The sequence below is a fragment of the Physeter macrocephalus genome, chromosome 10 (genome assembly GCF_002837175.3).
Source record: "Physeter macrocephalus isolate SW-GA chromosome 10, ASM283717v5, whole genome shotgun sequence".
NCBI lineage: Eukaryota > Metazoa > Chordata > Mammalia > Artiodactyla > Physeteridae > Physeter > Physeter macrocephalus.
In genome coordinates, this window is record NC_041223.1 from 6,347,155 (window position 1) to 6,359,491 (window position 12,337).

Sequence of the window (12,337 nt, forward strand, 5' to 3'; positions counted from 1 at the left end):
GTTCTTTGCTCAAAAAGATAAAAAGTTTTGGGAAGTTGGAATTATGAAGTTGCCTGAAAAATGGCAGAAGGTAGTGGAACAAAAGGGTGAATACGTTGTTCAATAAAGTTCTTGGTGAAAATGAAAAATGTGTCTTTTATTTTTACTTAAAAATCTAAGGCACTTTTTGGCCAACCTAATAAATTAAATTGTTGTATCTTCATGATAATATTTATCCCAGTAATCTTTCAAAATGTTCCTGAGGAGTTAGTTTTAATATTTGTCTAAATTTGGATTCAGCATTGATTGGCTACTTCCTCTGCTTTCTTTTTTTCCCAGCAGGTAGACCAACCTACAACAGCTTTTATGTCTACTGTAAAGGCCCCTGTCAAGGAGTGCAGCCAGGAAAGCTCAGGGTGCGATGCAGCACCTGCCAACAAGCGACGCTCACCTTGGCCCAGGTAAGGAGATGTGGCGTGAGCAGGCTGCCCTGAAAAATGAATGTGTATTTCCAGAGTTGCCTTTCGGGGTTTCTAATCAGATATCACCCGTTACTGAAAAATTGACTTCTATGTGGTTGTAATGGTTAATGGTATCTGAAGTTTCATTTAAAAATATACTGCTCTGTAAATGTTAGGTACTACATGGCCATTGTCCCCATTTCTTTAATCCAGGCCTATGGAAAGGGAATATAGAGGCTGATTTTATATCAAAAAGAGGTTGGGGGAGGTTGGGGTTGTCTTTTAGAAGCAGCCAAGAAGGATCCTTCTAAGATCCTGGAAATGTTTCATATCTCAAGCTGTGTGATAGGAACATGGTTGTACGCATATGTCAAAATTTTTTGGACTCTTCGTTTAAGGTTGGTGCACTTGAGGTAAGTGACCCTCAATTTAAAAAATGAAAAGGAAAGTTGTGGATCAAGGACCAGTATGCATATAAAACAGGGTTGGAAAGCACGATGTGTTGCAGCCTCTGCTTGTTTTGTGCAGTCCACAACCTGAGAATGGTTTTTATATTTTTAAGTGGTTGGGAAACGTCAGAAGAGTAGTATTGTGTGACGTGTGAACAGGCCATGAAATTTACATTCCAGTGTCGTGATAGAGTTCTGTCAGAACACAGCCCCGCCCACATCTGTGCACGTTGTCTGTACCTTTCTTGTGCCCTAGATCAGAGTTGACTGGATGGCCTACAACACCGGACATGTTTACTCTCTGGCCCTTTAGAGAAAAGGTTTGCCAACTGGCCCCTGATATAAAACATAGGCACAGTAGTTCATGGCTTTGGCGTGATAGCTGTGTAGGATTTGGCTGAATGTGATGTGGATGCCAATGTGTGTAGGGGGGCAGAGGGCATTCTGGTCAGCTCAGTGCTGAGAGCACAGCCCAGGAGGCACAGAAGGACAAAGACTTTTACAGGTGATTAGGGGTTGAAGTGTAGAGCAGCACCCCCATGAGCACATCGGACCCCAGTGCCGGCTAGAGCATTTCGATTTTATTCTGCAGGCAACGGGAACAAAGGCAAAGCGTCACAAACAAAGACCATGCATAAAATGATGTTTTAAGGCTATTTCTTGGTGCTGTAACAGTTTGTCACTGGGATTGAGGCTGGTGACAGATCGAAGGCAAAGAGGTTAATTAATCACCTATTAATTAATTAATCACCCTTACTGGATGTAAGGGAGCATTGTGAAAGAACCTGAAGGATGTACCGAGTCAAGGGGAAAGCGTGGATCTCTGACTCAAGCCTGGGGAAATGGCGGAATTACTCAAAAATGTAATTCAGATATCATTAAACTTCTGTCCTACATTCTATGCAATTGTCTATCTGTCTATATTCCAAGAGTCTGTAAGCCTCATAAGATCAGATAACTTGTCGGTTTGGGTCCCTGTCTTATTTCCAACACCTCACGTGGTGAGTTGCCTGTAGCGGATGGCATCTGCATTTGAACTTTCACACATTGATTCAGTAGATCCACAAACTTTAGAAATTCTATTTGGCATTTTATAATCATATTAATCATAGTAAGTATGATTGTTTTGCCACAATTTACTGACTTCCTTCCTTACATTTATATTCTGGTACTTGTATTTTTCTCTAATTCTCACCACAGACCTGAAAAGCAGATATCATTATCCAATGCTTTTAATAAAGAGACTCCGCAAAGTTAAGTAATGAGTTCAAAGTTACATGGTTAACAAATGTTGGTGCTGGAAGTGAAAAGTCTTTTCTGTATTTCTTCAAAGCCCTGGCCCTTTTTTAGGATAGATTGCTTGCTATACAAATCTTCTAATAAATGTTCTCTTATTCAACTACTTTCCTTGTATTTAAAATACCATTCAAAAATGCTCTTAGAAAAAATACCCTTAAGGATTAAGAAAATAGAATCAAAGATGATTTGAAGATTATTTATTTAATCCAGAGTTTCAGTACAGTTACTAGATGTAGCATAACTGGTACCCAACAAATAAATAGACCAGGCATTTCGTTTTTTTATTAATAACAAAAGATACACACTCAGTAATAACTTCAAACAATATCTCTGTGAGCAGCTGACTAATCACACTGGCAGTTGGTCTGCAAGTTTAGTCTTAGAAACGACGGAGCAGGTGCGGGACTTTGCTAAGGGGAAGGGTTTCTAAGCAGAGAATAGAAAACTGTTAGCCTTCATTTGCTTAAAATTTGTAAAGGTCTACAACGTACACAATTTCCTCCGGTCAGGAAAAAAAAAGAAAAAAGAAATAGGATCATGCGTAGCTGACTAGTTATAGGGAACAGACTGTGGTTTACCTGAGCTTCTGCAAGGAGCTTTTTATACTCAATGAGGAAACTCGAAACCTACTTGGCCACCTGGTTTATTTTTTTAAATCATAATTTTATTTTTTCTGGTTAGAAGAAATCTGTCTGCAATAAGCCCCGTGCCCTTCATGAGTCTTAATAGTAACCTCCTAATTATTCTTTGCTGTTGTTGGGGATTTATTCATAATTCCAACATTTCCTCAACACTGTTTAAGTTTTACATGCGAGAGAATGAGCCGCCTCTCATGCGTGATGCTCTAAGGTTGAATTGTCGAAATGTTTCATATTTAATGTGAAACTGGTAATAAATTGGCAAGAAAGAAGGACAGCCATTTCTGTCACAGTGTTAAGGATGGGGAAACTGAGGTCTGAAGTTTTGGCCTGACGTTGAGAGTAAGTTGAGAATTAGCTTACAGCAAACACCAGGTCTTCTTCTGTCTCCAAGTCAAATGATCTTCTTTAATTCATGGTGACCTTGACCAGGGTTTCCATTAACTGAAATAGCCTTTAGAAAAATGAACACTCGCTGGAAAACATCGAACAACAACTGATTGGAAAAACATGGCAGGCAGCCAGTTTTCAATTGCCTATTCAAAGATGGTCCACGTAGGTCCACACAGAAATGACACGGGCTTGACCACAGAGGGAGGTGGCTTTATCCATGCGTATACATTTCTGGTTGTCTTCTTGAATAATAAAATGAATGATTTTGAATAACCTTTGTCATCACTGTTTCCCTCATTCGTGTGGAAAATCAAATGATGTGTAAATAATATGCTCAGAGCCTTTTTTTCTTTAATTCAGAAAAGTGGGCAGAAAAAATAAGGTTTTCCAAGATGTGTAGACTATACACTGTTTTTAGAATAACTAGACATTAAAGAAGGAATTCACATTGGAAAAAGAAACAGCACTGAGAGATTTAAAGATTCTTCTCCCTCTCCCTCTGTCCTGGAGTCCTGCCAGACTCAAGGTTAGACTGTCAGTAGGCATGGTTCCTCCTACTGGATGTCCTGTTGTTAAATGACAAGTGTGTGGGGTGGAGAGGAGCCCTCTGGTAAAGGAAGAGAGCTCTTAGCTCGGGCTCTCAGAGATTTCCCAGCACCAATGTATATAAACACAAGACTACCAGAGACTGTGTGACCTGTTAAAACATTTGCCTGGGCTGGTGAAGCTATAGGTAGATGTGATGTCGGTGATGAGGCTCCTGACCCAGGCAATCACCTCAAGAGGGTCCTCGCCCCGCGCCCTGCAGGCTTCCGCTCTCTGAGTCCCAGCGGCGTCTCTCCTACGCCGGAGGAGATGTCCTGTCCCTCTCCCATCACGCTCCAGCCGTTGCCCGCAGTCCAGATGGGCTGTACCTCCTGTGGAAAACAAAGCTTCTGTGATAGGAAGAAACTGCTTTTTCTAAAAGGAAACAGGCTTAAAATATGCTAAGGATGTTTATGAGTAAAATCATTTATTGACTCTAAAAATACTTACAAGATAGAAAGGATGTAGAAGTGAGATGCGAGAACACACAGAACATAGTGTTCTGCCTTGGAATACTGTATGGGGCTCGGAATTGCCTGGGAACAAAGACCTGGAGAGAATGGCCTCTGTGGTCCTTTTGTCCATCAGATGTTCTGGATTTGAATTCTGGTTCTGTCACTTACTGGCTGTGTGACTTGGGGCAAGTTGCTTAACTTCTTTATGTCTCAGTTTCCTTGTCATCAGTTGGAAGTAAAAATTTCATTAAAGTTGTGAGGGTTAGATGACTTAACTCATTAAAGTATTTAGAACAGTGCCTGGCACATCATAAACACCTAGAAACCATTAGCTCTTATTGTCATTTCTTCAAGTGAAGAAAACTTTTGAATTTCTGCCAAAAACACATTGTAGCAACTGCTGAACTCACATTGCAAACTTACACCTCTAGGGCACTTCAGTTCTGATTAAGTTACAAATTGTTAATCCCTCCAGCACAAACTCTAGGGAACCTGAGTTATCCGCTATTCACATCTTTTTGTTTGCACCCAGCTTATTAGTCTTAAAATGCATCAGAAGCCAGGAGATGACTGCAGCCATGAACCGTGGATGATTTTTTTTTCCCTACAATCACTGTAATTACTTTATCTCAAAAAGAACTTTATCTTTGCTACTCTAATAAGATACTCTGCCGTGGAATAGCATTAAAGCTAAAAGGTTTCTGATGAGAAATGGTGAAATAAATAGAGTAAGTTGTACAAATGCCTGACATGATGGATTTTATTTAAAATTGGTTTATAGATTAGGAACAATTTATGTGAGGAAATTTATTAAGAAATATACTCTAAATGTATAACTGTTCCTAAACTTAATATTTGTTAGAGATTAATTGTTGACCAGGAGTCTACTTACTTCCCTTAATATCAAAACCTATTCTTACGCACGTAATAGAGTCACGTATGTAATAAAACCGTAGATGAGAGAAAAGGAGAATGGACAGAATGGCTCCTTGGACTTGGCTTGAGCCCCATGGTTCAGGGGAGAGTGAGAGCAAAGAGTGGACAAAAGAGGTTTTTCATCAGAGTCTGTGTGAGAATCAGGGCAAAAGCCAGAGCCAGGCAGGCCTGGGGACGAGAATGGAGCCCAGCATCATTCTGGCACCAGGAAGATGCTGGGTAGGACTGCCAGATTAGCACACAAATATACAGGGTGTTCACCTAAATTTGATTTCAGATAGCCAATGAATATTTTGTTTATGTATAAGTATGTCCCAAACATTGCATGGAACATAACTATATTAATTTTTTAAATCTGAGATTCAAATTGGCATCCCCTTCTTTATCTGGCTGTGCCCCTCCCTCTTCGCCGGACATCTGTGTAATGATTATTGGTGCTGGCCCCAGGGAGGCCCCTCAGTTGGCGCTTGGTCAAGCTGCGTAGGCAAGCAGCAGCTGGAGGAAGAGATGAACAGCAAGAATGTCAAAGAGAACAGCCGGAGCTGGCAAACTCGGTCGTGGTCACATGTGGGGAACACTCACCTGGGGGTTCTGGAAATAACTGGGGGCCTCTGAGGCGTATTGCCAACATCCTTGAGTGAGAGTAATCAGCCAGCAGTCATTCGAGTCACAATCATGGACGGAAGTGTTTGTTCCTGAAGAACTATAGACAGTTATCAGCAAACCAAAGGGACTTCTCATTAGAAAAACAAACAAACAAAAATAATAAATATGTTCTTGTGGATTGGAAAACTGTTCATTTTTGCTATATTACAATGATATAAACTTTTAATAAAGAGTTTACAAACAAAAATTGAAAAAATATAAAGTTGTCTATTGAAATAGATAAAACGCTATATATACATATAAAACTGTGTATGAAATAAGTAAAATGCTATCCAGCTGAGCTGCAGGCAACTTTAGCCAACAGCTAGTCACTATGTTATGTTCAGTGTTCACTGTTATGCTATTTCAACTGTAGAAATTCCTACATTGAGAACCTTTATCATATGCTTAATATTTCAGAACTAAAATTTTCTTTGGTCATGTGTTATTAGTTGGAGTGATTTCAATAAATTGAAGACTGCATAAATGTTGGTCAGTGTTGGTAACACATTGACATTTCAATCAGGCTAATAATCTTCAGTTGGACTCCAGTGGCGGCAGCCTTTCACTGCTTCTTTCTTGGTGACTCTCTATACTATATTAGTAGCTGACTTTTTTTAAATGATGATTTTACTTTACAAATCTTTAAGAAAGAGGAAAAAGAAAATAATCTTGCAGATGCATATCCCCAGAGCATATTTTTAGAACACCCAGTAGCATCAGAAGTCCCTGGAAAGGTGGGCACTTACCAGGCATGTACCCTGGTCGTGCTGCAGTGTCTCACCGCTTGTCCTTTGATGTCCAGCCTTACTCCTGACCTATGATGCGAGTGTGAAAAGCTCAAAACTGTGGGCAGGAAGTTTAAATCATTGCCATCCTGAAATGTGTGCGTATATATTTTAAAAAGTGTGTTGAATTCTTTATTTCCTTATTCCCAAAGTACTTTGGTTTATTGTGTGTAGAGGTATGTGTGTGTATATAAATATATATATATTTTTATACATCATGAGGAATGAGTATTATTAATAGCTATTATTGAATGTTTACCAGAAACCAAGATCTAAACTCAGCACTTTACCTAAATATCCCATTTAATTGTTGTGTTCTGGTTTCATATATATGTATTGTTATGGCAATGAGGTACATATTGTTATTTACTTCATATGGAAAATACGATAAAGTTTTCCAAAGTCTGTCAGTCGATACTGACATGTGGTCATTAATCTATTTAATTGGAATTTGGTTGTGCTACATAGAATTTTATTCATTGTTCAGAATGATAGCGTTAAAACAATTGCAAGAGAAGTATTTATTGGGACTACAAAGGACATTTGACAAAAATCACAGCCTAAATACATTTATAAAACATAAAGGAAAAGATACGATTTTTTAAAGCAAGTTTATTGTATACTTTATTATTTCATTTTAAGTTGTAGTTAAATGTATCATGTTTTAGAACAGGGTTGCTTTGTTTATTGGTTAACAATTCTGTTCACCGGCAGTGATAGAACACTCTTTCATCAGCGACTTACTCCATAAGGACTTAAGTGTTGTCTTAAGCATTGACTGGGTTGTTTGTACCTTTACTATCCACCATCCTTCATGTCACAGAACCAGGTAGCGTGGTATTGAGTCTGCAGGCAGGACAGGACAACGGGATACAGCCATGCCTGTCACGTTTATTTGTAGAAGGAAATAATAATATTGATAATTTTTAGAAGCCTCTTTTCAGTCTTCCCCTTACATCACATTGTTTATAACTTGGTCATAGGCCCGCTAATAATTACAAAGGAAGCTTGAAAAGCAAGTGTTTCCCAAAGGCAAACAGGATAGCCATAATTGGCTTAGGCCAGTTTATCCGAGGGTTTTGGTCCCTTGCTTCTCCAATCAAAATCGTAGTTCTGCAAATAAGGAGAGAAGATGAGATGGGCATTGGATGGGCAAATGACTAATGGCTGCCGTATTTGTAAACACATAATTATTTTAGATCACTTTCATGGACTCATCAATTTCTTTACTAAGTCTAAATTTTACTATTATATACGCTATTTGTATCACTATGGCTACACAAGGGATTTGGCCAGCCTTGAGCTTGTTTTTGTGTGTGAAATGCCACTGTTGTTTCAGTGGTTGTTTCTACACATAAATGGATCTCCCTGGTTTTCTACAGAATGAAATTGATATATTATCCATTTGACCACTTAGAAGCGTTATCAAGAATTGTGGTAAGAAAAAAAAAGATCTTTAGGGCAGTGGGTTAATTTATTTGTTCTTTGCTTAAGAAGAAAATGACTTAAAAACCTCATTGGGGAAAGATAAACAGAATTTAGTAGCTCTGTCTTACTCTACAGTAGATCCTTTGTCAGTGCTTCATAAAGAATGAGCATATTATCTAGCGCTAATAAAATGTGAGGGGCAGAAGAGTCGCGTGGAGAGACCTACAGAATTAGGCAAGATAGTGCAGATCAGGACTGTGCTATGTTTTTTCAGTTATTTTACAGAAGCCTTGGTACTTACGCAGGCATGCCATCTTCCATCTGGGAATAGCAAGCTACCTGCATAAATGTATCATTGAAGCCAGTTGAGAACTGGAGAGGTTAATTGACTTCACTTGGGTCCACAGTGAGAAAGGAGCCAAACTGAGAATTAAATCTGGGGAACCAGAGTTACGTTCTAACTGAAACATCCATATTAAGTTACATTTGTTTTCTTACTACTATGGAGAGAGAGTAGAGCCTTAGTCTGCAGCCTTTTCCCGAAAAGAACCAAATTTATTAGACTACATTTCTTAAAGTGGGAATGGAGATTTGGGAAATGGACAAACAGTGAAACACAGGTGTTTTTCCTTTAGTGAGGAGAAAACAGAAGAGCATCGGTACACCTGGAAAATAGGAAATCATGAAATTACAGAGGAGGCTGTCGTGGATTATGACAGGTTTTCAGTGACGAGTTGGCTCTACTGGCTTCTCGGAGGCATAATACTAACGAAGTTTGAGTCCTCGGCTTGAGTCCCGCAAGGGCCGCTTGCCTCTCTGAGCCCCGTCATAACCCTGCAGTCACTTGTTAGTATGAGTAAACTAAGGGTTCTCCTGACTAGTTTCATGAACTGTATTTCTATCTAGTGTCAAAATGACCCAGAATTTTCTTTAAATCTTCAGTTGTGCTTTGGGAATTTCATATTAATTTAGAAAGCCATCCGAATAAACATCCACTGCCCTACTGCCTGGGAAATCACCTCCAGTTAAAATAATCAGATACAGCCATCGTTTAAAGCTGGCATTATCATCTCATGGACAGATGAGCTTTTTCCATCATATTCTGTTAAAAGCAGGTGAAAAACCGTGTTTTTTCTCTTTCTTACTGAATAGGATATCCTATTTAAAGTAGTTTGTGTAGAAGGTCAGTGTAAACAAATGTGATGTAATCTGTAAATTGTGTAATGTTGCCATAAAGTTAAGATGTAAGCTTTGAGTAAACAGACATAGTAAAGATGGTATATGTGTGTGACCACAAAAGTGAATGGAGTGTGACCAAAAAAATAAAGGACTCTGTTAACTGGGTGCCCTTTACTCTACTCCATTTCTAGACTCAGTGCCTCAAGGCAGGGACTATACCTTTTCCACCTTTGTGCTTTAGCATAGTGCCTGATGCGTAGGACATGTTTATACCTGTGCGGTGGACTAAATGAATAACTGAACAAATGGCATCATAGTCACTGTTTTCCTTAACCTATCTGTAATCTTAGAGTAGGAGTGAACTTTGTAGTCATCCAATCTAAATTCCCTCCTGATAAAAAAACTTTCTCTTATAATATATACTTGGTGTTTGGTCATCTGTCTTCTGCTAGACGACCTTTAGTAATGGAGGAACAATTGCTTTTCCAGTTAGCTAACTCTCTTCATCGTATGGCACTTTAATTGAAGAGAGTTATTTGACCTAAAATCTGTCTTCACCCATAAATTGTAGCTCTGCTCACTGAAAATAAAACAAAATCCTAGGAATCTTCCATCTGTCAGCCCTTCATATGTTTAAAGCAGTTAAAATGATTCACTTCCTAGGTCTTCCTTTCTCTACTAAATTCATGGCTTTCACATGTAAGAAAGGCAGAAAGTATCTCCTTGCCTCAATGAAATTCACTTTTCTGCGAACAGCTTCAGAGTCACAAGTGGTAGAGCAAGAGTATGAAAGAAAAATCATTATTAGAATCGGGATGTATTGGGAAGCAAGACCAGCAACTACTGTTTGAACTTGGATAGGACTTGTGTGGACAGGCTAAGACTGATTCAAAATATTCTCGAGAAGAAGCCTGAGCTGTAGAAAGGTAAAAGGGGGAATGCGAATAGGTACTTCTTCATGGAACAGTGATGGTGTTAAGCTTGGAGAGTCCAGAGGTGTGGTCAGAAACGACAATTGAGAGAGAGCAGGTGTGGTAGCCACGGGTCAGGAGCTGAGAATACAGCATCGTTCATGATGGGGCTTGTTGAGCACTTGAGCCTTGATGCCCGGTGGTAGTTGTCATAAAGCAGCCCCAGGCAGTTCCCGTACAAGCCTTTTGCAACTTAAGCTGCGCAACCCATCAAGCTGTATCTGAGCACCAGTACTTCCTTTTGCTGTTGATGCTTTTGTGTCTTTTGCTGAAGGCACTGCCATAGCCGCCTAGTAGGTGACAGTTTCTACCAGGGCCAAATGAATAACTTTAAGTTTCAAACTCAGTTTCAATTCAGCAAATACGTATCCAGTCTCATGAAAAACAATCAATCAAACAGACCAAAAACTTTCTCTGCACTCCTGCTAGGGCCTGTGCTAGGAGGGGCCCTTGCTGGAGGGGGAGTGGGAGGGGGCCTCCTTCTTTTTTTTCCCATCCTGAGCTTTTCACCCTTTCTAGCAAAAAGTTACCATTTTGCTCCCTTTGGTTTCTATGTCTCAGTGTTGAATTCAGATGAGAGAGCTAAGGAAAATAGATGGGGAAAGTTCTCACTTGACTGATAACTGTCCTGGGGTAGATTTGAGCTATCAGCAGCTGGCAAGTGTGAAAGCAGACTCTATCTCACTGGCTCCTGTACAGTTGTGTAGAGGCCCCCAAGGGGAATTTCAGCTTCACCTGCAGTGATGTGCTGATGCATCTCCTCCAGCTATGATTCCTCCCTCAGCTCCTGGTTTCTCATTGGTTGTTTACCAGGTTTTCTCTGTTTGAATATCTTAAGCCTTCCAGGAGGTCTTGCTGGGAAGAATGTAAAATGATATTAGTGAGGCTCGTTCTCTTTTTCCAAGGGGAACACCTACACATGTTTTGCTTTTACAAAATTTGGGATCACAGGCTGACTCCAACGTAACTGTATCAACAAGGAACTAGTCCTCTAGATTTACCAGGTGGGACTCAGACCCAGACTCACTGTCTCCCCCTAACTGTAGAAGAGCCGTATCAAGCTCTCTGGGTCATTCCACTGAAGCCCTTCTTTTCTTGATTTAAGATGAAGGGGGTGTCCCGTTGTGTTGGGAGGTTGATGCAATGCAAATTTCAACACAGAAATCATCTTCACAAATGATCTCCACCCAGTCTCCAACACACCAATCTTTACATATACAATGTAGGTGACAAATTTCGAAAACTGTGTCGTGTGTTGCTCAGAGGTGTATGGAAACTTTGTACTTTCCACTCAGTTTTGCAGCGAGCCTAAAATTTCTCCAAAATTATAAAGTTTATTTTAAAACTTCTATCTCTGGTTTTTAGATTCATAAATCTGTGTATGGAATCAACACCTCTCTTGGTTTACCACCTCTATTGTATCTGGTGCTCCGGGTGAAACCTCTGATGTACTGCCCTATTACATAAGCTGAATCTGTAGAGCCTTTAACAGTTTAAAAAGTATTTCCATATGCATCATGTTGATTTATAAGACAACCATGTTAATTGGGAAAAGTAGGTATTACTATCACTGTTTATACCTGGGAAAACCCTACAAACATCAGAGAAAAAGAGAATTACCAAAGAGATAGTATGAGGGGGGGCTATAGCTTGAACCCATATGGTATGGAAACAATCTGAGGATTTTCTCATTCTGCTACATCACCTCTCTCTTAGCAGAGAGTTAAAAACCTTTACTTGGTACAACATCGTTCTCAATGGTGAACAACTGAAACCATTTCCCCTAAGATCAGGAACAAGACAAGGTTGCCCACTCTCACCACTATTATTCAACATAGTTTTGGAAGTTTTAGCCACAGCAATCAGAGAGGAAAAAGAAATAAAAGGAATCCAAATCAGAGAAGAAGAAGTAAAACTGTCACTGTTTGCAGATGACATGACACTACACATACAGAATCCTAAAGATGCTACCAGAAAACTACTAGAGCTAATCAATGAATTTGGTAAAGTAGCAGGATACAAAATTAATACCCAGGAATCTCTTGCATTCCTGTACACTAATGATGAGAAATCTGAAAGAGAAATTAAGGAAACACTCCCATTTACCATTACAACAAAAAGAATAAAATAC

General features: G+C 39.5%; 1 protein-coding gene across 7 annotated transcripts in view; it reads left to right on the plus strand.

Moving 5' to 3' along the window:
• PRKN (parkin RBR E3 ubiquitin protein ligase) overlaps positions 1-12,337 on the plus strand; it is a 1,334,302-nt gene that overhangs the window by 540,578 nt on the left and 781,387 nt on the right. For 6 of the 7 annotated variants that reach the window (XM_028494771.2, XM_028494769.2, XM_028494768.1 and 3 more), the window contains one exon: positions 319-440. In XM_028494771.2, coding sequence (XP_028350572.1) covers positions 319-440 — 122 coding nt within the window. The remainder of the gene's footprint in view (positions 1-318; positions 441-12,337) is intronic. The other variant, XM_028494770.1, reaches the window with a different exon arrangement.